Source organism: Mesitornis unicolor, unplaced genomic scaffold, assembly GCF_000695765.1.
Source record: "Mesitornis unicolor isolate BGI_N332 unplaced genomic scaffold, ASM69576v1 scaffold8994, whole genome shotgun sequence".
Lineage (NCBI taxonomy): Eukaryota > Metazoa > Chordata > Aves > Mesitornithiformes > Mesitornithidae > Mesitornis > Mesitornis unicolor.
Window position 1 is genome coordinate 118780 of NW_010178063.1, and position 26281 is coordinate 145060.

The window sequence follows — 26281 nt, forward strand, 5'->3', positions numbered from 1 at the left end:
ACTACATTAAAGAAGTCAGAGAAGTCTGGTTTCAGCAGTCCCTCGCCTTCGCAGACCTCCTCCCTTGGAACGGCTTTCACCCAGCACCATCGACCTGTCATTACAGGACCCAGAGGTGAGGCCTAACCCAAGAGCCCCCCAGGCAGTTTAAACCTTAGCCATGGCACCCACGGCACCCGCTGTCTGTCCCAGCGCCTTTCCACGGAAAACCATCGCCACGTGTCACCCACCCAGTGAGAGGTTGTGCTCCAGGAGCTTGAGAACACAGAGGTTTTAGGTGTCAAGACGCGCGTTTGGTTTCGCTAGGCTGGGCTGTTTGGTACAACTCCTGATGAGCATCCAACAGGTGGAAACGCTGGTTTCTGGGGGTGTGGGGTTTTTATTTGGCGAGGGTGGGGAAAGGGACAGAATGTGTTGTGTTGGTAGCACAGGTTCAGTCTAACTGGTGGAGATAGGGACCCATCACTCACTTCTCGACCACGTCTGTCTTCCAGCTCTACGGCTTTGTTTCTGCCAGGCATTTAGTGCTCGTGGTGTTGGTACCAGTGTGAAGAACTGCCTTCTTAGGGGACACTTTTGAAGTTGGTTTCTGCAATGCTTTGGCTGGCTTTCTTCGTAGCACTCTCCTGCTTGCCTTTCCAAGTCAAAGAGATGTCCTCTGGGTCTAGATGTGCTTATACGTTTTTGTTATAAAGATGCATTTGCATTTAGCCTAGAAAACCAAATGCAATACTCGGTTCACGTTTGAAAAGGAGCTCACTTGGGTATAGTCATATCCACAAATGAATGAATCTTCTTACAAACCTCTTTGGAAGCTATTAAAATAGGAATGAATGGTTGTGACGTGTTGCTTTCTGCTGTGACATTTTGTCTCATTTAGAGAAGATTATTAAGGAATTGGTCAAATGGTGAAGCATAAAAAGACATATTAGCAATTCATACTGGAAATTATTTTGAAGTGTCTCTTTGGCATTAGTGCGGTTTTACTGAGGGCAGCATAAACCAGGAGGAGCCTCTTTGTCTGCACAGTCCAGGTGATGCGGTGCGAAGCAGCAGAATGGCACTAAGTTGAAGCGGGGTCAGAATTGCACTTCTTGGTTATTTATGCGTCGTTAAATCTACTTACTGTAGTTTGATTTGTTGTGGTTAATCCCATAAATTTATTTATTACCCTTCGACACACACCTTCAGAAGGTATTTAGGCATCTAAGTTCTAGACACATTTCCCTTGAAAGTTGAATCTGAGCTATCTGGCAAATAGCTCTTCTTTTAAAAGCCTTGATAATTGGTGATATAAGTGTGAATAATATGAGTGTTCCATTAACATTATATTCAGTGCACATCAGCTGACTGGATTCCCATCTTTTAGAAGTTCAGCCTTTTAGATTTGAGTTGTTGATTGATAAGTTAATAGGCCTTTATTTAGCTATGTTTTACCTCACACTTATTTTTTAAGCTCATTGAATGCATCATTTTGTCTGCTCCTGTTTAGACCTTCTGTATTTTGGATCTTTGTGTGGCTGAAAGAGGAAATGTATCACTGATGAGGTCTTGTTTAAATCTCATCTGCAGCCTGTTTTAGCAAGACTCTTTCTGTGCACCAGGGCATGTCCATCAGCTGTGTCAGAACATTCAAAGGCAGCCAGAATTTGAAGGAGCAAATACAATGATTGCAGTTCCCAAATTTTGTTTGTTTGGAAGGAAATGTCCTTACTAACTCCACAAAGAAGTAACGCAGTTCTTACTAACAGATTAAGCAAAAACTTTCTTCTGCAACATCATTCCAAAGCATCTCCTATTTTATGCTTGTTCACAAACAAAGTCTTTGAGGAAAAATCCCTCTGAATCCATCCATGGATTCTTTAAGTGTCATTGTCCTGGAAAAATCTTATTCCAGACCTCATTCTCTGTTCTTTTTAGACATTCCTCCTCAGTATTCTTCTTCCACAGCACACTGCCTGTGTTTATTTCTCTTCTGCAGCAATCGTTCAGTTAGGAAAGGGTAATACACTGAGGTGGATTATTTTCTGCAAATCCAGCTTTGTTCTTTATCCCGTTCCCTCCAGTGTCCTTTAGGGCAGTAAGCAGAAGAGAGGAGCTTTTCAGGTATCAAAAGTGGCAACATAAAGGGTATAATGCAGTCATATAAGAGGATAGAATCTTTCAGCAATTCATATCCACCATTAGTTACTGAAGGTTATACCTTTCTGCAGAAATGATGGGTATAGCAGAGTACACAGGGGTTGCATTCTCTTTGGATACACATGCATTATGTCAATGGTCAGTGCAGGTCATCCCAATTTACTTCAGAAAAGTAAGAGCATGATTTAATCTTCAGTCTGCAGAGACACTTCAGAGGAAGGCAAGTCAGGAGTAAGTAGGTCACCATCGGAGTAAGCTCCTCAGCCAACTGAGCGACTACGAGAAGGTTCAATCTCCTCCTGATGTTCGTATGTGCAAGTTTGTCGCTTGGATGTGTGTATGAGATGCATTTGTAAAGCACGATCAAAATAGACAGCAGAGAAGAAGCTGCAGACTATTCGTGGCAGGTGTTGTCATTGACAACCAGTGATTTATAACTTCTCAGGAATATTCCCGAATCCTTCACACGCTTCCAAACATTCCTTCAAACACAGTGTATGTCTTAGTCTGGGGTATCCCAGGATACTGAACGCCCTTTCCAGTGCTCCCCACGATGAGTTGTTTTGGAAACATAACTTCCTTAGAGGAGGAGCAGATCCCTAAGAGGATTTCTTAGCTCTGAGGTGCTCTACTCCATGACCCTGTTGGAAAACCTCTGTCCTCATGAAATTGCCTGTACCATGCGGTGCTGGGGAAGGCTGTGCACCAGTTTCCCATCCGCGTTGGTGCCTCTGCCAGTAGCCAGCCCAGCTGGGCAGTAGCCAGCAGAGAGGATCTGAGCTGGCTGACCAAAGGACCAGATGTGCAGCGAGTGCTGGCTCATGGATGCCAATGCTTCAGTGACTCCTCAGTAGTTCCAACAGATGGTGGTAAGATCCAAGTTTCTTTGGTGATAAGCTAGCAAAGTGATTCATGGAGCCTCACTTGATGATGGCAGTTTTTTGGGCATGACTCTATGAATGCACCATATGTCTTCTCTGGACCAGCGTGGTTAGGATTCAATGTCTGGCAGATGGTAAATTGATCACCTATAGGGTGGCTTTAGCATCACTATCAGTTGTAGAATTTATTTCAAAGCATTGAAAATGCGAGGAGTTAGAGCTCTGTCTCCTACGCAGCATTCTTTTGTTACCTGCAAGTTAGATTATTGGGTGGTGAGTGTATTTCACCACAGACCTCCAGTATTGCAAAGCCATCATGTGTTGCTGGCATCTTACATTTTCCCAGACATTAGCCCGCTTGAACTCTTTACCAGACAGGGAAGGATTTAAATACTATGGGTGACAGCAGTATTTACATAAGTGGTTTTAGGTTTCCATGTATTGCTACTTGCACTCTAGTGACTTTATATCTGGAGCTGGCTAAAACGTTAAATTGACCATGATCTTGTAAACCTAGGATATACAGCAGCCTGTGCTGTGGAGCATTCAAGCATTTCCACAGAATATGACAGCATAGATCCTGCCAGCCAAAAAGCAAGGGAGAAAAGGAAAAAAAATAAGAATGAGATGGTATGTTAGGGAGAGAAATGAAGGAGAAACACAATTACAAGAAACAAGGAACACAGCACAGAGGGAAGGACCCAAGGAAGTGGGGGTATGAGCAGAGAGAGAAGAGATGAAAGTCCAGCAGTGGAGTGGTTCCCATTATATTAATGCCTTCTGTAATCAGCATTGCCATTGAGATTTTTATCAGGATTTTTTCTGCCAGGGAAACGCTGCAGGGTTGTACCCTCTGCTCATGCCAAAGTGGCCAAAACTTCACGTCACATAGCTGAGAAGACACTGTGCCCTCCTCTATCCAGGTTCTCGCCAGGGTCATATCAGTGCCTGTTAGCTGTCCTGTCAGCCAGCGTCACGCGAAGCAAAGCGGTAATTCCTGCTAACTTGCTGCAGAGCTGCACAGTGTAAAAGGACATTGTGTAATGTCCTATTCCGTGCAGCTATCCATGGCTGCTCCTGCGTGCTGTCAGCTGGCAGACTAACGTCACCTTCTACTTTCCTTTGATTTTTGACAAAAACAAGTTCGTTCCGACACAGGCACCCTCAGAGCAGGGGATGGGGATGTAAGACAGCCAAAAGAGGAGAGAGCCACACCACAGGAGTAAGAAAGTGGAGTAGAAACCAGAAATAGCTAATGCTGACCAACAGGCAGTGAAAAGCAATGCTCCAGTTTACAATGTCAGGATAGCTGACTCTGCAGGTGAAGATTTTGATTTTCTCCACTCGCTTTGCAATTATAGGATGCTGAAGGAGAAACAGTTTCCTAACAGATGGCCTCAAGGTCAGGGTTTAGTAATTACTGGATACCCAAACTGCCATCGACTCCCGTACCCCAGGCAGGGGAGGGCAGAGAGGGAGGCCTGCAAACGGTTAAAACTTCAGCTAAACAAAAGTCAGGGACCGTGTAATTAAAACTCTACCTTTGTTGTATTGTAAAGAGTTAGCCTGTGACATAGGAAATATTTAAAGGAGCAGGCTGTTCAGCTAATTTGTGTGTGAGTGAACTGCTCAGACAGTCCTATCCTAAATTAACTGTAAGGCCACCCACTGAGATTGCCTCATAAAGGGCCATGATTGCTCAGCTTCGTTTTGTATAACCGTTCAATAATTACTAGATAAATGCATAACTAAAAGCTCTATTACACTAATAATTTGTACTGAGATAGATGTGTGGGACACCATGCTGGGTTAATTTGTCATCCCTGCAGCAAACTTCTAAAGAGGGCTCTTTTGCGGAGGAATTGTGTTAATATGTTGCTCCAGTGAGGACATGTTAGAGCAACAAGATGACTTGGTCGCTTAATCTCCTAAAGAGGCAAAATGCCTGGAGGGTAAGTGGCAGAAAGAAGAATGGGGGGTGATTAACACAGTGGACCCAGATTTAAACTCATCCTGACAAAAGGAGCTGATCTAACTGAGCAAAAGAATGAAAAAAAGGGGAGTGTTAAAAATACTAATAGGATTCCATGCATCCCTAAAAAATAATATAAAAATCAAGTGCTGCGGGAACAAAGTCTTTTACCCGAGCTTTTACTGATTCTGCGTTCGGTCTCTTTGCTCTCTTTGATGTATTCGTGAAGTTAAACTATGTGCTTTAAACAGTGCAGTCAACTATAATATTTTTATCTCTGCTTTATGCTAAATTCTTCTAGCTTCAGACACACACAAAAAGCACATTATTGCTTTAAATATGGAACCCATGTTTAAGCATCAGAGCTCTGGATTTTCAACCTCCTCTATTGACAGAACCATAAATCATGTTAAAGTTAAGTGAATTACTGTAGCGTGGAACTATAGCTTTAACAATGTTTATGTAGTATCAGCTTACCATCTACAGAATGAAAGGGGGAAAAAACACTGATATTAGAAATGGGAATGTGGAGTCCTATTAACTTAACAGCAATACATCACTCCAAAGTCACAGATTCCATTACCATGCCCTTTTTAGTATCAAAGCAGAATTATATCATCACACACATAAAGGTTGGGGTTTTTAAGGGAATTTACATTTCTGTTGTAAACTTATCAACTGCATTTCATTATAAGAAAGGCATGATATATTCTCCTAGCAGTAGTTTTTATCTTCTATATGGGAATACATCATGTGTATTAAAAGCAATAATAATATGCACAAGTTGCCAGCATTTGATTTGAAGTAGGTATTCTACAAATAGGATAAATTAGGAGGGGGTTATCTTTAGCTATGGTCTCGGAAGGGAGGAGTGCTTTCTATAGGTATGATTTTTATTTCTATACCTATGTAGTCGGCTCTATGGTATTCTGATCTCCCGAAGGCAGAAGAATTTTGACATGTTTTAAAACAACCTGCTCAAAATAGCGAAGTTAACTGGCCCCCTGCCTATGCCAGGATCTGGAACCAGCGCTCAGCTCAGCTCCACAGGTTTCCAAAGCAGCTTGCAATACTCACAGCCCAGAGTACACCAAGAAACCCTGTGCCCAAACACGGCTTTAAGCATATTTGCTATTTGCAAAACGTCCTCCTGCCTCCCACGTGCTACTGCAAAATCTCTTAGAGAAAGGGTATTTGTGAACAAGAGGTGCAGGTGCCTTCCACCGCTTGTCAGAGCAGCAAAAAGGGGTTGATCCCCAGCCCCGACTTGGAGATACCACGGCTCAGCTCCCTTCGAAGGGCTGCACCTAGGACTGGTCAGTCCTACCCTCAGCAGCTCAATATTGAAGTAGAAACAAGCCCTTGCTAACCCACCTAAGAGATTGCTCGACATTTCTCACCCCGAAGTCGATTCCTAATGGGCAGTGAGAAAAATGGGGACTTTCAGAAACCTCTGAAAGAGTTACAGGAACGCAGCTCCCATTGAGATTCAAAAGCAGTTAATGAATTCTCTCAGGACCTCTGCAAATCCCAGCCCAAGTTTCTTAATTATTTTTTTTTCTTGTTTGGGCAACTGCTTTCATCACCAAAATCTATGGGCTTAAAGCTATTGTTTTAGGCTTCTATTCTTTACCTCTTGTATTGTATTATACACAGAAGTGTAAGTTCCTTTCAACAAATCTGGATTATTGCCAGATCTCCTTATTAAAAAGTCACTCTTCATATTTCCGATAAACACAGCTGTTTCATGGTGTGTGAAAGCATTTCACATCAGCCAGCATGGTGGCTTAGCCAATTAGTACTCTAATATGGTCAATTTTCAGAATAAGTACCTTTGGGGTACAAAGGGTGGGATACATCTCGCATAATTTGAACTGGCACTCGCGTCGCTTAAATGCTCGGAGAAAGCTTACAGCACGCAGGGAGTTAAAGCAACTTAGGAGCCTGAAGTGGAAATATCTAGCAGAACAAACTGTTCTATAACATTTCCAGGGAAATGACTTTTAAAAAAATACTTTCTTAATTGTAATGAAGCCAATTATAATGGCCTCAAAAAACAAGCTGATAAAAACGATCCCGTTTCATTATGAGTATAATGTTGCTGTTTCTAGGAAGATTGATCAATGTTTAATGAGATATTAGTAAATTTAATTATCACTTTATAGAGGAGGTATCTGAGCCCGAGTGAAGCCAAGCCACTGTTGGGCTGGTCCGGTCGACCGGCCCTGTGAAGGCGCGGTGGGTTTGATTCCCCACACCACTTTGGACAGGCGAGCAGTGCGGGGTGATAGCCGGCTTTTCCTGAGCACGAGAAAAGAGCAACATTAAATGACCCTTTCAAAGACTTCAAACGACTGCGTGAAGAAAGAGATTTCATCCACTCATCTGGACTTGAAGGGCTTGGCAAGGCTTTGTGGAAGAGGAGGTGGAAGGTGGACAGATCAACACGTCTGCCCCATATGTTGGGCTGTGCCGGTGGAGAAATCTGCCCGAGTGCTGCAGGTGCGACCACGAAATCCCTTCACCACATCAGCGAGCGCTCCTTGGGATCCCATGCGTCTTTATTAGGACTGCTGCTTTGTTCTAGGAGAGGGGCCTGAGAAGGGCACTAAATATCTGAAGAAAACTAGAACCTGTTTCAAATTAACCGATTCTTTATTATCTGATCATTTGGTTGAACAGAATTCACAATTTTGGCTTTTCTTCATTTGCCTTAGGCACGCAAAGTGCTAACCTGATCAATGACTGCCACTTATTTTATTAGTTAGTTAGTTCATTGTTGGCTACTACAAATCAGGAAGCAAAAAGGCAAGTCTGGCCTGCGTAATCAGATGTTTGAATTTAGCATTCTGAAAATCCTTTTACTTCTGTGCTGCACAGCACCACAAACTCATAAAACACCCAAAAATCCAGTGTAGCACGCAACAGCTGTACTGCATAATTACTTGGCCCTATAGCAGTAGTTTTAAAATACTGGTATATCTGTTGCAGGCCACCATACATTATCATCTCATTTTCAATAAAAAGTCTGAGATGTTTCAGATGAGCTCCAGTGGAATTAGAATCATGTGTGCTTTGAAATATTTATGCTTGCCTTGAGATGGAAGGATAATTCCTGCCTCCAACCTCCCCCCCACATAACAGATTTAATAACGCCAGATAGCCCAACTCCTCCGTACCTACAGCAGGTAGGAATGAAGTTCTGATCTGGAGCACACATATTTTCACAGGTTGTAGAACTTCTATTTTATGTCATTTAGTGAGGTCAGTAATAAAATATAAATGTCACAGGCTGAAAGACGCCAAGAGAAATATGGTTTGGCAGCATGGAGCTGCTTAGGGATACATAAATAATAAGTCAATAAGTAAATAAATAATAGACAAAGACCTGTTTTATCTTCCATTTGAAGATCTCAAAGAATTTACAGTCTCTGATTGAGACTTGCAATATCCCGTCAGAAGCACATAAGTAGTAATAGCCCCTTCTCATACACAGGCGTGGCTTTCAGAAGCAATGACTTTATGATTCTTATGAAGCATTTCTGAAAATCATGACTGAAGTGGCTTGTGCATGGTCACTTGCCCCTTTTAGAAGCAAACAGGGGAAATAGCGACCTGCTGCACTACCTCCTTTAACGGATTAAAGATGTCTGTGAGGATCCATGTATTCGGAAACACGGCTGTGGTGTGCAGTCAGGACTTGTTCAAAAGGCCCTTTTTGCATGCACCAGAGCTGGTGACCACAACACAGCTATCGTGGTAATGGCCTGTGTCTGGGCCAGCCCTTTTTAGACTTTAGTGTTTCATTCCCTCTCTCCAGTATATGGCAGGCACGCTTGTAATGCTGATCAATTTAATGGTGGTAGATTCTTCCTCTTATCAAGCAGCCCTTCCTTTTGCCACTTGAGAAGTTCAGTATTTCCCAGTCAGAAACTGCAAAACCAAACCTTTTGGAGATCCTCATTCTGTTCCTTACCTCTTCTGCCAATCTCTGCTCTGAGAAAATGATCCCTACCGTCAGCGTCCGGCACAGGCTGAGGACTGATGCCCACGTGGTCTTGTTTCCTTCCCCCATCAGCAGAAAGCCCTTCGAGGCGGTTCTGAGGAGTTGGCCAAGACTCCATAGGGGAACCTCTTTCTCCTTGTTCATTGCCTTCCTGAATTATTCTTGGTCATCTCTCCATTCATTTTCTTCTTTCTCTCTTTGAGAAGACCACCAACAAATGCTTTCCACTTTGTTTTCTACCCTGACATGCTGAGGATGTCAAGGCAACCGAGAAGGACCCACTACCTACATGTCTATGAGTATTTCTAATAACCATAACATCTTTCATACAGCAAATCAAATTATTTGAAGAGCTATACCTTGGAAAAGCTAAATACAGTGTGGTCTCAGGCCTAGCTTTGAATTTCCACATGTTCCCAGGGTACAATTTTTTATTCCTTTATGTTTGACTGAAAAAGCATTCCTATCTCCTTCTCAGCCAGCAGAAGAAGAGGAATGAATTTGTTCCCAGATGTGCACAAAGGGCAGCGCAATTGCGCAATTTCAAATAGCATTAACAGGGATGGTGCTAAAATGAATCTTTTTAAATAAATGTTTAAAATATCCCAATCTGTTTTTTACTTAATCAGATATTTGCCACGTAAATTTTCATTTCTCACTTTTATCTTCATCCTTCATCTTCCATTTGGCGTACAAGGAAAGAGGGATCTATAAAAGGAGATATGCAGGAAGAGAGGAAGAATGTTTCCTATCCCAAAGTTTTGCATCAAAATGCTTACCACCGACTTTAGCTGAAGCAATATTCCTAGCAAAATATTTTGACAAGCTCCGAAGCGACTGTTGCTTCCGGGAGGAGGTGATGACACGTCCGTACTTGTGGAGAGGCCATGACGTGTCTTTCAAGCAGCTACGCCTCAGGGGTTGGTGCAAGTGAGATCAGAGGCTGATGCTCTGGGTGGAAATCACCTAAATGAAGATGCATGTATAGACTGTAAGTATCTTCCTCTGTGCTAGTACTGGTGGGCTCCACCACATCCACTGGTGGTCCATGGAGTGTCATCAAAGGCAATGGTCTGGTTTTGGATGAGATGAACGGCTCCTTAGACACCATGAGTTCTCTTTATTTCCCCATTGACTCTAAGATAACCAGCCCCATGGTAGACACCCACATTTACTGAGGTGAATCCCACATTATATCAACCTTTAACAGCACACTTCAAAGTTACAGCCTCTCCCAGCAGCTTGGGGACAAGAAAATAGCCTTTGTTTCTTCCTTTGAAGATTTGGGTTCTTTATCTGAAGAGTTTTCAAATATACTCTGATATAATATGCAAACTCAGAACAAAACTATTTGTCTTAAAAGCGAGTAAGAAATAATTAACTAGGTTTGTAAAAAAACAGCCGAGAGATAAGGCCAGATGTGCAGACAGGTTGAACAGGCCGGGCACACAGGTGTTTGCCTTGGCCATGGAATTACTCAGCATTTCCATAAGGAGGAGCGTGGGATGTGCCGCTGCCTGTTCCCGTTTCCCAAGCGCAGCCTTGTGTGGCTCTGGGAAGGCACCGTTTCCCAGTTCAGCCCACAACACCAAGCTGTTGGCAGACTGGTATTGCCCCTGTTTTCGGATACATCTGCTTTGAGCAGAGGCAGTTGAAGGCTGCACGTTATCTTTTGGTTCCTCATCCATGCTTGCTTCCCGTGGTGTTTTCCCGTTGAGTCCCACACATTTGATATGCGTCTCTCTTGCTGTTGTGAATGTTTTAGATGGTATTAAGGGGAGCAGACTGGGGTTAACAGGGGGAGTTTTTCATGGCAAGGGTGAGAGCTTCATATCCATCCCATATCAGCACCCCAGGCATGAGCGCAGTCTTTTTTTGGTGGTGGTGTCAAAGCAATCATTCCTATGCAGTCATGAAGAAAGAAGTACATAGAAGTGCTGCCCAGCCAACCCTCACTGAATGTTTATAGGATAATGTAGTACGTTTCCATGCTGCTTGATGTTTTATCCACATCTTCAGGCTCCGAGTTTCCTAATGGTTTAATAATGCTTAAGACAAAAATTAGTAACAAAGTGACGTATTATTAAACTGGCGACGAACAAGACTAAGAAGCAGATTTTAGCTTTTATTTAACTGAGGGCTTTTCATAACATTTGTCATGAAATGAGTGTTCACTCGTTTGTATCTGATTTTAGTTAACTTTCCTGCATCTCTCCAATTTTTCGAAAAGTGCCAAAGGCTTTATTTCCCCCTCTCGTCTATTTAACTTACTTCAAAGCCAACGCCTGAGTTTCTGTAGGATATTGCATAGCCGTTATCGAATCGTGTGCGGTGCACAAGTGCAGTATATGCACATGGACACCTTTGAAAGACGCTTAGGACAGCACGCCAAGGGACCAAGAGGACTCTTTCGTGAGCAATAAACTGATTTACAGATGAGTTTCTTCTCAACCAGTTTAACTGGCCATTCGAAAAAAAAGGTGAATTCTCATTTTAGAGAGGAAAGGGAGAATTCGTGGCACTTTGCATGGCAGCGGTTGCAATCCCGTGGTGGCAACTAACGCTGTTGGCCAGCGAGGGTTCAACGCGGTGTGTCCTGAAGGCCAAGGAACTGGGCAAAGGTGTCACGTAATGCAGGAGAGCTGCACTTGTAGTTCTGCTAAATCAGCTGAGGGTGAAGTCTGTCATTGCCAACAGGGTTGTGTACATTACACCTTTACACCTTTGCTGCAGGACATTTTCCAGCTGGCTCGTTGGCCCATAAATCCACCAAATTAAACTTCAGCCCTAAGTGCAAGCTGGGGGCTTGCTGCAGATTTGAGCCTAACATTATTCAGGAGGAATGTAAATGTAATTTTCAAAACAATCTTGCCACTTTGTGCATGTTCATTAGATGAAAACACGTTGCTTAAAATAAATGTTCCTAAACTGAGGTGGAAAAAAAAAAACAACCCAACAACAGAAAGTGTTAGACCATCTTTAAATTATCAACCATTTATAGCAGAATATGAAATGGATTCATATGTGCAAATCCAAGTGATACGAAATGTCAATTAAATCAGCCCCAATCTCCCAAATACATTTATTGCCTGATTGATTAGGACTGCTCTTAAGGTGCTGGATAGTTTTCACTTTCACAAAGGCCTGCTGATTCCTTTATACGTGTCCACTAAAAACACCGACAATTCTTTAAAATGTCTGGCTCCATTTGCTTTCAGGATCTAGATGGAGTGAGTGTAGGACACAATGTGGTCTAATATATGAGTTGTGAAGAGCAGATGTATAAACAGTACTGTACATTTTAAAAAAAGACTAAAACTACGGTAGATTTAACCTGTTTTATTTTCCGAAGGCAAACCTCTATATAACTTCTTTGTTTTCTTTCCTATAGCAAGTCCACATGCAACACCATCGACTCTTCATTTTCCAACATCACCCATTATCCAACAGCCTGGGCCATACTTCTCACACCCAGCAATCCGCTATCATCCTCAGGAGACTCTGAAAGAGTTTGTCCAACTTGTCTGCCCCGACGCTGGTCAGCAGGCTGGACAGGTGGGGTTCCTAAATGTAAGGAAGCCGTTTTTCTTTCTTCAGAAGTGTTTGTCCTATGTCAAAAAAATAAATAAATAAATTAACCACGGGATTACGGGGATTATTTTAACAGCATGTCGCGTCCAGGAGCACGCCTTGAACAGTCGTTGGATTTTTTAAAAAATATGCTGCTACTGCAGAAGTATTTCAAAAAGCAACAAAAAGCCTCCCCAAAAAACCACTCGACCGCATTGTGGTGAAGCTCACGTAAAGTGTCAGAGAAGCTGACCCCGGTGACCTTCGGGGTCCCTCCACAAATGACTTTGCTGCATGCGTTGTAACCCTGGTGGAACCGGGGTTAACAAAATATGGAGGCAGAATAATTTTTATTAATTATTTTTGAAGTTCAGGGGAGAGCTGGGGGGGAAGGAGCAGGAAAAGGGAGGGTGAGAAACAGATGTTTCAGATCAGCTAAGTTCATTAAAAAAAAAAATACTGCCTTATAGCACTTTAGATCAAGTTGACCAGTACTTGAACTCAAGATGTTAAAAGTACAGTTTATTATGGTTTGTTATTTCTGTAAGCAGTTATCTTTTCCCCTTATCTCTATGAAAAATTAAGCAGAGTTCCAAAGCTTCAAATAACCATTTTCATTTTTTTTTAACGAAATAAAGTGAATCATCTTGCTATTATTGAAACAGCATTCCGGTCAAATACAGAATTTATAAATTTTATGTAAATCAAATCTAAAATAATGCTCTGAATATTTCATGAAATGTAATGCATGTAACTTTTTCCAGCCAATGAAGTAATAACTGGCAAAATTACTGTATCTCTCCTGACATACACCCAATTGAAAGTGTTAATGAGAATTAGTTTAATTATTAGCATCTAATTTATTGCGCTTATTTAATAAGCTATATTGTCCTCAGTGCTTTCCTTTCCTTAGCAGAAAAACTGACTCTACGTATTCCAGCCAGTGCTGGCTTTGAATAATGTCTGCAATATGTTAGCAGATACATTTATGTCTAGACAACAAATCAATATAGTGCTTTTCTTTTTCCTTGAGTATTCATTTGCTTAATTTATCCCGAACCATTCAGCGTTATGAACTGTTAGCACACTCCCAATGAACATACAGCCGGGGTCTTCTTGGCAGGAAAGGGAAATAATTGTGAGACAAGATAGTGTTTGAGAGATGTCACCAATATATCAGTTTATTAAAGGTAATACTGGGTGCTGGGAAAATAAATATCCCTGAAGGATCGCTTCTTACTGCAGACACCAGTAACTGCACCCTTTGAAGTCACTGGGAGTGCCGTTAAGTTAAATGCAGATGAATTTGAGGTTTATTTATGCCCTGGACCATTTTTGCCCTAGCACAAGGGTGATTTGCACCTCCGTGACTTGAAGGCCTTTTGTCAGTGCCAAAGCCAGTGAATTGAAAACAAGGTCCCGAGCGTTTGCCAGCAGGAGTGTTTTGTCCCCAGTAATTCAGGCTAATGGAAACCCTAACAGGAATTAAAATATTATTTTCTTTAGCAGTACTTAGAATATGGATCTGTGTTTAAAGCTGAGCTTTTATCATCAATGGAAAAGCCAATGCTCAGTGCCAGAAGAACTGCAGCGAGATCAATTTGCAGAGTGCTGTCGAAAGTGATCTCATCACTTTTGTCACTAAAAGGGAGCACCTGATTCACAGGCTGCCCTACTTTCTCTTTATAATGGCATTTGGCATCTCTCGGTATGGTTTTCAAGTGCCCAGGCTGTATTACATTTAAAATGTAAACTTCACAACTTGGGGGGAAGGTTGACTTTTTGGTTTTTGTGATACTTGAAAACACTTTTTCTTATGGACAGGTTTTTTGGTGAGTCAACGAAAGGCTGCACTTGCAAAGCCAGGCCCATTCTGCCAGTGACTGACCACATCCCACCATAAATGGAGGGGTTGTTTTTTTCCTAATGTGTAAAATGAAGCAGTTTTAAGTTCAGTAATTTCTCTGTATGATCCTAATGACAACTACATTGTGAGCTGCACTATTGCTAACTCAAAAGGGATGTGGGAGATTAGTTACTTTAAGATATACTCATTCATTTTCCTGTAATAAGATATCAGCATGACTTTTAGGACCACCAAAAATGCTTGGTCCTTTTCTTAACGAGCAGTACCTTTAAGAACTTTACACTCAAGTCCTAGGTACTGATGTAGCCCTAGGCAGGGGATTTAAGGGGTCAAAAATACTGCTTCAGCTCTCACCAAGCATGAGTTAGTGCCTGCAGGAAACGTAAAGGGTCGCAGAATTTAAGCCAGGGCAGTTCAGAGCAGTTGCTAATAGGACAAATGTTTAAAAAACAGAATTTCCATAGTTTCACAAGGTTCACAGGGCTTGTGACAGAGTTCCTTGAGGCCAGCGGACAATTTGACACAGCACTTTCTTTGCCACCTCTCAAGTAATGTAAATGTATTGCACATAGCTTTCAACTAGATTGTTATTACCCGAGGTTCCTAATAGCTGATTTTTAGTGTAATTTTTGTCTGTTTGCTTGTTTTTTGGCAGCCCAATGGTAGCAGCCAAGGCAAGGTGCACAATCCATTCCTTCCTACCCCAATGTTGCCACCACCACCTCCGCCACCAATGGCTAGGCCTGTGCCTCTGCCAGTGCCAGACACAAAACCTCCAACTACATCCACAGAAGGAGGGGCCACCTCTCCCACTTCTCCAAGTAAGTATAGACTCAGCGCGAACCAAGGGCTAACGGCAGCGCCCAACGTGCTGCCATCACCGCGTTTCGGCTATTGAACATGAGGCCTGGATGAGCTCTTGGGAAGTCCGAGCGCTCTCCACTCTGTATATGGTGGAAAAAATTCTGAGTTGCTTTTGTATAAAAGAGAAAAGAGTTAGCTTAAGGTTGCAGGTTTATTTCTTTGTTGGCATTTCACATAAGCACGCACGAGAGAAATGAAGGCCTGTAGCTCAGCCGTGACACAGACCTGGGAACTCTGGGACCTTGTTTTTACTGAGGCAGCCTGGTATCTCACGTCAGGTTTAGAGGGTAGACACTGCATGGAAGTCAGACAGATAGCCTCATCGAAAACATCTCTGCTTGTACATACGGGCTAAACTAACAACTCTTTTGAGGTCAGTTCATTTATAGTGCTTTGGGGAATAGGTCTTCCTAGATTAACCCAGACGTCTTTCCCTTGGTTCCCGAGCCCTGCATTTTCGGCAAGAAGCTATGGTGTTCCTTCAACCCAGGGAGAAAGCTTTAATCCTCTCTCCACCACCCACACGGCTCCCATATGTATTTTGCATAGCCACAAGTCAAATATACAAATTCCTGGATACACACTTGGGGATACCACTTTGGACTCACTCTGCTGGGAAACAAATGTGATTCAGCTGGGTCTGATGCTTTAAAAAGTCAGGATGTTCAGGGAGTTAATTGTGAAATGATTTAATGAAGCTATGCTCAAACTGACATTTAAAAACAAAAGGGAAGCTTTCAGTGCTTTAATGGCAACTGTAGGGGACTTGTTCCACAGTGAAGGGAGTCCAAATAACATCCACAAACAAAAATCAATCTAATCGAAAGAGCAAATCCCTCTGTGTGCTTTTCAAGCTTATTATTTAAATGCTATATGCAGCCACTGCTTGATGTGCAAAGAGGTATTGGCCGTTCAGACCACGCGAAGCCTACATTTTTAAAGCTTTATATACTGTTCAGGAGATCTGCGCAGGTTCCAGGGGGCATCTTTAAAATCTGGTATTTCTCGGAGTTTTGCGTTGCCTTCTGCTACGCAATAGTGCACAACTGCAAACTCAGCAAGATGCTCTGGCTCACTGAGAAATTAAAATGGGTTTTAGTATGAGACAGTCTGGTAAGATTGTGAACACGATCTTTTAGATTCAGGACTTCTCAAATTGATCAGCAGAGTTTTGTTGAGCTAAGAAGTTGATTCATTCCCTCCCCTCCTCTCTCTGACCTTAGGGCAGCGCTTGTGTATCAGGAAGTTTTGGTGCTTTCTGACGGGAGATACCGTCTTTTAAGTCCTATCAATAAAATTCAGCGGTGGAATCTAAAAGGTTAATGTTTACTCATAGTTATCGCTGAATATAGCCAGCAATGCCTTACTATTTCCTTGTCTTTCAGAACAGGGAAAAATGAAACTAGGTCAATGTATATTTGTTGTTACGGTTGTGACTCAGTTTACTGGCAGTGCGTGGTGTCTAAAAGAAAAAAATTCCCAACACCATTTTAGCAGTAATCTTAATACTTCATTTTTTTGTGATTCTGTGATCATGCAAACAAGCTAACTGCGTGTCTGGCCTGATTCTCAGCTGGCATAAAAAACCAACATTTGTCTGCTGAAGTTCGCCCGACACCACCGTCGGTGTCGGCGTGGGCCGGTCACTGCGGCTCAGACAGCTGCCATGTTAATTGGGATTTGGGGTTTTCTCAAGAGCAGCCAGTTAATGGTATTTAAACAAAAGATTAGGAAAATAATTATGTTTGTTAATTAGCTACGCTGATGTCTAAACATATAGTTCTGTACATATTCAGGCACGCATCTTCCTTTTGGGTAAGGGTTTTAAATAATAGCCACTTGAGTTGTAAAGAAGCATATAATTTAATTTAGGGACAAATTTTACAGAAAAGTCGATTATAGGAAATCTTTTCTAAGAAAAAATATTACGCATACAGCCAGTGGAAGTGGCTGGACACATGAAGAGTAAAACAAACCAAAGTTCCTCCCAGCCTCACAGGAAGACATTACCAGGAGGGCCCACTGGACCCCATTTAGTGTGCTAGTTCGTACCAACCCTCCTTTCTCCTCAGTGTTTATTTTTTCCTTAACTAAATATTAGCCCGCAAATAGCAAGCGCAGATTCACCAGAGTTTCATCAAAGCCGCACAAAAAAGGTGTTTTCCATGGTTACGAACCGCTCGAGCGCACTGGGAGTTCTCTGGGTTCTGGGAGTGGCGCCGGGCTATGGCTGAGTGCCCCACAGAGCTTTAGGATATTGGAAAGTCGCTCCTGCAACAAAGGCGGGGGTGATGTTAGATTTTGGCCAGACTCTCTCCTTCGCTGCGTGGAGGAGAATCGAGTTCCCCTCTAGGAAACGGAGTGAAAAGGGTTGGCATTTGCTCCGTTCTCCTTCCCTTTTTTGGTCTAGCAGAAAGCCCTCTGCAGATACAAAACGCACTTACGGCCCAACCAAAAATTGGAATATGGCCCTCCTGAGGGGCGCAGGAGCCAGGAGCAGCTGTTCAATACAGCGCGGCCTCTTGGGAACGAGAGCTAAAAATCACAACAAGGTGGTTAATGATTCTCAGAGCAATAGTGAAACTCTCCAGCTGTGACATTAACCAAAACACGAACATTAGTGCTGTCCAAGGAAGGAAGAGCCCCTGGAGATGCGCACCAGGGATTTGCTGCTACTGGGTGGCCAGACGTGCCCTGGGAATTGACATTTTCAGCTGTGAATCTCATCCCTTCAGAAATCTAGCATTTTCTTCAGTGAGATGACACAGTGGAGACGGGATTCATGAGGTTTGCGAGGGCTCATTTTTCCTCCATAAAGCACCTTTCCACTGAACACATCCTTGATACAAGGATGCAGCCCCAAAGTCACCTTATTTCAGATCTCTTCTCGATTTGGTTGGTAACCCGTAACAAACATAACACCATATTTTCTTGAATTTGACCGTTTCTGAATTAATAATTTAGTACCCAAAGAAAACCACCCTCACTAGCTGCCAGTTGGGCTTTGTCATAGCTGCATCTGAGTGTTACAATCCTTGGCCCTCATTCCAGTGCAGAGTCTAAGATACTGCCATCCTCCACACCATGGTTTTTAAAGAGCTTTTTTAAACTAAATGTTCTTTTCGAAGGTTCACAACATTTCATGGGGACAAACTTAGCTATTTCCCCTTGTTGGGCAAGATCGCTATCGGTTAATGTCCCTCTGCACAAAGGAGTTTTCGTGTTAAACAGCGTTTGTGTCAGGATGAGAAGAATGATCTTGTGGCTATAGCACAGGATTCATAATCAGATTGGATTTCTCTCCCTTTCTCCGCTATGCATGGACCCTCTGGGCAAGCCATTTTAGCTTTCTCTTTGCTCCTTTCCCCATCCATAAAAAGAGGGTGATGACTGTATCATTTAATTTGTTAGAATTTGCAGTTCCCTCTCAGATGCTCATCTGCAGAACGCGTTGTGGTAGGAATCGCTGTATTGCACTGGCACTTCAGTTAATTCTCTCTCTACAACTCCACAACAGCTAAACTGACTCCTAGTCCCTTGTGAAACAGCACAGCTCTTCATACCAAGCACGCGTACCTGTCACCTTGGTCCGTAAATGAGAGACCTAGTGATACCTCAAGTTATCGCTCACCCGAATCATCTTTGCCAGCCAAAAGTTTATTCCTTTAATCCAGAACTGTCTGAAAAACCACACACTCCTATAAGTATAGGAATACTTAATAGACATTATTTCAGGAAAGTATATTTTAAATTAACATTTTCCTACTGCAGGCTACTTTAAAACACATGACATTCCCAAAAGTGTTTGTTTGTCTTGTCTTTCATACAATTTCTTGCCATTTTGGCTAAATCTCAAAGCTGTCTGTGTGAGCAAATGTTCTTTCTCTGCCAGCTCCTGTTTTGCTTGTTCCTGAAGTGAAGCATCATAGAGAATTTGTGGCATCACATTCATTTCCTTGGCTATGGGCTATGATGGTGCAAACAAATCCTCAGTGAATTCCAGCAGCAGAAAGTCTAGGCTGGACAGGGAGGTGTTTCTGTCCCAGCCCAACGGGACAGCTACCAGCTGGAGTAAACTACTGCAGATCTGTGCAGTTCCCACGGAGCAAAGCCGATAAAGACCAGATCTGCCTAAGAGACCTGGCTTCTGTTCCTTTCCAAGCTTTGGCTTTTCTCTTTCCTAAAAAGAAGTCTGAAGATCCCACCATAGGCTTAGCATATGTATCCTATAATGTAAACCCAACTTTAACCAGCGAGAGCAGTTTGCCCCATCCCAATCTCAGGATCACAGAACCGTTATGGTTGGAAAAGACCTTTAAGATCAGCAAGTCCAACCGTTACCTAACTCTACCGTGCCCACACCCACCCCATGTCCCTGAGCACCATATCTAGACAGCTTTTAAATACATTTTTTCAGGAATCCCAGCTCCCTGTCAAACAAGAGTATTACGTGAAGATACGGCTAGAAGCCGTGTTGGCGATGGTCTATGCAACGCTGGGTACTGCTTCCTTTGCTCAACCAAATTTCACCATACCAGGAGTCACCACTAATGTTTATCCTGTGTCAACTTCATATTCTGAGCCAAAACGGCCCTTTACAGTCCACAAACTTCTCGTGACATCTTCCAGTGAAGCGGGATGAGCATGTGGGATGACACATTCCAGTGTCGAGCCTGCTCTGCAGAGCTGTGTTTTGGTACTCTTCACTTCTCAGCTCCAGCAATGCAGTTATATGACTTTGAGGAAATACCAAGCTGACATCCACGTATTTTCAGAAAGCAAGTTAAACATAGTTTGGAGCATTATGGAACAAGGGTATACATAGCAATTCACCCAGCAAGTTTTGAGGGGACTTTTATGCACATTTTACAGTTTTCTAATGCTTTTGGATTTTTATTTGAACAGAGAAGCCATTTAAGACAGCGTCCTGATGGTTTCCCTTTGATTTTCTACCAAATATCCCAGCAAGAGGATCTGCCAACAGGGAACTGCAAACAAGATCTTGAGTTGCTTCCCTTCTGAGTGGAACTTACCTGCTCCAAGGCATTAAATGGCCTCTCCGCTCATTCTGCTTCCTTAAAAGTAAACCAGAAGAACCAAACAACGTGTTTCATTTTTGAGATTTAAGTTAATTTTCCCCACTGCAGAAGAATTTTTTTTATTCTTGCACAACATAGGGTTCAGTAGTTAGTTAAAAAACACCTCCCTATAAAACAGTATAGAAGAACCTTAATGCATGACACTAGCAACCGAGATGTGCCCTTTGCAAATGTGTGGCTTCTTTGAATTATTAAGCAAATTAACACAGTAAAAAAGGCAAGGAGAACATCTCACCAAATCTACTCGGTTCATTTCTTCCTTGATTTGCAGATAGGAATAACAACCAGTGTACCTGCTCGTCCTCCACTATGCACGCTGCACTGCAATTTGCAAAACCACCTCGGAAAGATGAATTAGTGCCCTTAAAAATCCCTTTAAAACTTTGCGAAGGAAAGGTGTTCCTTGCATGATTTTTGCAAGTACTAGCAAAGCGTTAGCTTTTTTGGAGAGAAAGGCTCACCTCCCCAGAAACAACTGACAAGGATTAATTTTGAGAGGTCAGGAGTGGTTATCTCCCCCCAGACCAGTAAGAAATGAGGAGGTGCAGTTCCTGGGGTGGTTTTGGGGAAATGCTCTTGGAGAAAGTGAAGCTGTCTGATATAATTGTGAGAATTAGGAGAGGTTTGTGAGACTCGGGCAGAGAAGGATGCAGCTCTGTATGCTTGCAGACTCGGGAGCTCCTCACCAAAGGGTTTTGTGGGACGCGGGACGTTTGCGTGGGTTCAAGGGCAGACTGGGCATTCAACAGTGAGAAATTAAATTAAATACAGGGAGTCCCTGAGCTGAAAATAACCAGAAAGGTGGGAAAGACTATGAGAAAGTAAATAAGGGACCTGTTTGGACTCTTCCCTCTGCATCTGGTTATGGCCCCTGTAAGAGAGAGGACAGTGGCTAAGGTGGAGCATTGGTTTGATTCAGTCCAGTCTTAAACCTAAGGCTCCTCCAAATTAATGCCTCTTCACCCCACACTTTGCCTTCAGAATGGCAACAGGTTTCCATCTGCACAGACAACTCAATGTCTTCTCTGACTCCTAACTCGCTTTATTTTTCTGTAACATTGAGGCCTGAACATTATATTTAGCCTGACTGGAATTTGGCAAGTAACTTTCCTTGTAACATTGTTTTTTTGTCTCTTCATTGGATAGTTTGATTGTCAGGGGATTTTATTCAGCAGAATGCATTCCCATAAATATATTTAAAATAGAGAGAATCGCTGTTTGTATTAAGGCGTCTATTTAGGCTATTTGAATTTAGATCTGAACATGCAAAAAAAAAACTGAACAAGGGAGAAGATTACATGGGGAGGTTTCAAATGAGAGGAAGACTGAAAATGCAATGAAAGCTTTTGGATGTGGAAGTACGTGGCATTGTGGACAGTTGCAGTGGAGAATATAATGCAACAATAAAATCATTAAAGTACTTCTTCAAGTTTGGAAGTAATCTGGGTTCTTGGCTTGCATTGCATTTAATAGCTTTACATTTATGGGAGCCATTCCAGTTTTTAAAGGCAGCTTCAGCCTTCAGACTGATTGCACTTACCACCCCGGTGAAACTGCAGCCCATTAATTTTTTACCAAAAGGATCTTCCTAGTTTGTCAAACACATCAAGTGAACATTTTAGAGAGTGCAGACTGCAGCAGTATGAAAACCAAAACTTTTTATCGAGAGGCAATGTTGAATCAGCGTGAAATAAGGCTCTGGTTCTGTTAATAAGCACGTTAGTAAATCCACCCCATTAAAAACAGAAATACCACGTACTGGTGTGAAAAGTCAGGCAATACCAGTACCTAAGAAGTCTCCTGTGCTGTCCCAGCATGGAGAGGCCCCATGGAAAGTTCTCCTTGGGCTGGAGACGGCACGGGTGCCCCCAGGACACCTCTCCCTCGGCGCACGTCACTGCTGTCCCGCCCAGTCCCCTCGGTGTCGATATCCCCATCGTTGAGCCCAAACCTCTCTGGTGTCTACAACCAAACTCTTGCTCTCTAAAACGTTCGCACATTTCTATGTTAAACATCTGCTTAGGTGGCTCTGAGACAGTGTGTTTTGGTGTTGTTCGTGTGCAATCTAGTGCCGCTTCCTCAACGCATGTGTCCCTTCCCTTCACAGCCTACTCGACACCCAGCACCTCCCCCGCAAACCGATTCGTCAGTGTTGGACCACGGGATCCAAGCTTTGTAAATATCCCTCAACAGACTCAGGTGGGCCGCTTTCGACTTCTCTGTATGCCTGCAGCCTCTTCCTCCTCCTCTTCAGTGTCCTCTAACGTGTCCCCGCGGAGCCAGCTGCATTGCCGCTGTCACTTCACCCACATGGTCTCAGTAACTACAGCGAAATGTCACTTGCCGTTTGTTTGTCTGTTGTGTTCTTTTGGGCTTACATAGTAATAACGCTGCTTTTGTAACTGGAAAGATCTCTCTTGCTTTCTGAGATGTTGGCTTCTAGTTGGCGCAGTTGTTTTTTTCCTCTAGGACTGGGTTTTCAAAGACTTTTGCTCCAGCCTCTTCCCTAGGCAGTGCATTTAATTCGCACGCCCAAAAGGAGCTCAGAGAGACCCAGCAGGTAACAGCGCACCTTAGTCCCCCACCAGACTGCTCCAGTGACTTCCACGTTAAAAAAAAACCAGACTTAAATTCCTGGTTGGCTATTTGCATGGTGGGCTTTGAGCGAGCAGGGGATTTTGTAATTGCGAGCACATCTGTTTCCTTACACAAAGAGGGAAAGGTCCAGTTGAGGCAGGCCTATAAAGCTGGGTCAACCGAATTCATAGTCCTGCTATGGTCAAATCAGAAGCTCAAGTAAACATTTGTGTTTCTTTAGGAGAAGGACGAGGTTTAAATGTGCTTTTTTCCAAGCTGTATCAAATTCCCAGGGTCGATTAAGAAAATAGTTGTTGGCAGTTTTGTTAGCAGCTAATTTGAGCCAGATGTTGAAAAAATTAAGTCTGTGCTTAATATCACGTTATCATGGGGGAGAAGGTATGAAAAAGTGAGCAGAACTTCAGGACAGCTCTTGTTTGTAGTTTTAAGAGATTGCTTGACTACGTTACGATTCTTTTAAAGGTCGACAGCAAGACATAGTTGTAATTTTGTTTTGAGCTAGTTACGATGACTAAAGAAGTAATAATTCAAATAACGAGCAAATTGGGGACTGCTACTCTTAGCTCTTGTAAGTTCTTTCCAATCGTTTACATGCATCTGAATAATTAGAGTACAGATTAATGGCTTTCACATGCCACAGTCCCATATACGCATGAAGACGGCGTCCTGGTGGCGATGGCCTCAGCACCGATGCCGTCAATGAAACACAAGTCACTTGTTACCGAAGATTTTCGGTTTACAGGGCTGCAACCAGATGCCTGTGAACACAATGTGTTTTCTCGCTATCTGTTCTTTGTGTACAATTTGTTAGGGGCTTTAGTTTATAGCTCTGTCGACAGCACAGGTTAAACTACATCGAATCTCAAACCTTCTCTGCATTAAATAGGGTCACAGAAAGTACACCAGCAGCGCGGAGCAGTGTTTTAACCCATCAGGCTCTGATTTTTCTCCATGCCTTAACAAAATGCAGCCCGCACCCCACTTTTCAGGCCCCTTCCTTTATTCGGTTCGTGTACATGACAAGTTTTTGTACGCCTTCAAATTTAGATCATATTTCTCCTGTTGTTTTTAAACAACTGGAATACACAGAAATACACTGAAATGGGGAAACAGGAATGTGAAGGTATACTGCGAAAGTCCTTAAGCATTTGGTCTTTCCCTTCATAGCTCAGGAAACTCGAAACCCTTTGGAGAATGCTCCTTACCTTTTCCAGAAGACTTGAAAAACTAGTAGTTGGTAAATTGATTATGTAGTAAGACACAACAGTATTAAGTCTCCAAAATATTTGAAACTCACTTGCATCCTGCAGCCTAGGTTTCCTACTGAAGCCTGCTGACTGCAAACTTTCTTCCTTATTTATAACTTAAATAATTTTAAAGTGCTCTAGCCTTACTTTTAAGTGCTTCTGTGTAATGCAGTGTAGCAAATAACAGCGGTGTACAGTGAAAAACAATCCTCAAGCACAGCTTTCAGTTAAAGTCAACTGTGCTGCAGTGGGCGAGGAGACTGACTCCCAGTCTGACTCCAGCTGCATCTCCCTGCTTCTCTGCATCATTACACCGCCACAACCCACTTGATAATAAATATATAATTTATCAGCAAAACTCACTACTTATTAATGAAACAACTCTGAAGCTGACTGCGTTTTAAAGCAGGGAAGTGAGGTAAACATACTAACTGCAATGATTTGGGATTTGCTTAGAGTTCTTCTAAACAAAGGCATGCTTTTATTCTATTTTTGCAGGGCACTAGTGTATAGGACCATCACTTAGGATAGTTTCAAAATTAAAATCTAAAACCACATAGGACGGTTTTATTAAAAGCAGCCAGGGTGGCTGCCTTCCATCAGGATTTTTATGGTACAGTCAGAGTCAGCCTAAGATACAGGTCCTGAGGAGCACTAAGTGCCTGGACACACCGCTCCCTCAGACGAGGGGAACCAGTGAGCACTCAGAGCTCCTGAAAGTCAAGCTTAAATATAAGGGTTAAGCAACCCTTTACTGCTGGATCATCAAAATCCAAATGAAGACTATATCTGAACATCTGCTTTTTTAAAATTGCGGCCTGGCTACAAGCTGTAAGAAAGCATTATGGTCAGCTTTTCGGTGGCTCTGATTTTCTCTGCCAGTTGGTGGGTCATTTTGACTACAGGCACGAGTTATGCATCATGGTTATTAGCCTTAAAACGCTGCAAAAGTGAGTCTGTGCACGGGGATGTGACAGCGCCGTGCAGCAGAAGTCACATTTCCCATACATGGGCATTCACGGGCTTTCTCAGAACATTGGAGTAAAATTGCAGACAAATGTACAGCAGCGTGGCTGGGTTTGAGCAGGGATCATTCTGTCCCGGGCTGTTTTTAAACAGCCAAAACCAGTACATGCCTTTCCTAATGGGCATTATAAAAATTAGCAGTAGACTTTTCCATTAGTAGCATGTTCTAATTTATGTCGGATTGCTTCAAATATAATCCCTTGAAGGAATTTTATAGAATGAATAGAATATTTTATTTAGAAAAAGGCTCTCTTCCTGTGTCAACAAAGCAGGACGACAACTCCATGACAGAAGAGACCAGGAAATAAACTGATTTAATTGGTAACAAAAGCCCCAAAAGAGCTCTTGGCTTTTCTCTTAGCAGCTTCAAAACTTTTCAGTGGGTTTGTTTTTTCAGACACTGCCTCCACTTCTCCCATCCATCACTCTGCCACTCCAGTGGCTCACCACATAATTGTCCTATCTCGGGGGTTATTTGAATCTAAATTTCTGTGTGAGCTATTAGAAGAAACCCTTGACTTGGCATCCTCTGTATATGCTGACAAAAAGGCACAGGTGTTGTAACCTTTGCTTGATAAATCATTTACTTTTGCTACTTGACTCATGAGCAGGATGGGGGCATCGGCTTTTTAACTGCCTTTTCCATATGCAAATCAGAAATACAGTATGCCCGGGGTGCGCAGGCTTTAGTTTCAAAAGCGAGCGGCTCTGGATACCTCATGACTAAGTAATAGATACGGCTCTCGTATTGCCAAGGACTTGTAATAAGGAGAGTGGCAGAGGAATGGGAAAGCACCATCACATTAATTAGGGACTGGCCCGTCGGTAGCAACCACACTAATAAGGAATAAAGGGCCCTGAGTTTTGGGGTTAGTTTTTCTTTTTCCCCAGCCAAGGGATAAAAGTCATAGTGAGACACAGGCTATGTGCTCAGAGTTGTGCAGCTGGTAACACTAAACCAGCAACCTGCTCTGTGTCACCGGAGATTGCGTTGGTGCTCGCTGATCGC

General features: G+C 42.8%; 1 protein-coding gene across 1 annotated transcript in view; it reads left to right on the top strand.

Moving 5' to 3' along the window:
- NFIA (nuclear factor I/A) overlaps positions 1 to 22600 on the top strand; it is a gene marked incomplete at its 3' end in the record, with an annotated part of 115735 nt that extends 93135 nt beyond the window's left edge. Inside the window, exons 9-12 of the mRNA XM_010182319.1 lie at positions 5 to 115; positions 12393 to 12571; positions 15094 to 15259; positions 22509 to 22600. Of these exons, the coding sequence (XP_010180621.1) occupies positions 5 to 115; positions 12393 to 12571; positions 15094 to 15259; positions 22509 to 22600 (548 nt within the window). The remainder of the gene's footprint in view (positions 1 to 4; positions 116 to 12392; positions 12572 to 15093; positions 15260 to 22508) is intronic.
- Between the last annotated feature and the right edge of the window lie 3681 nt (positions 22601 to 26281).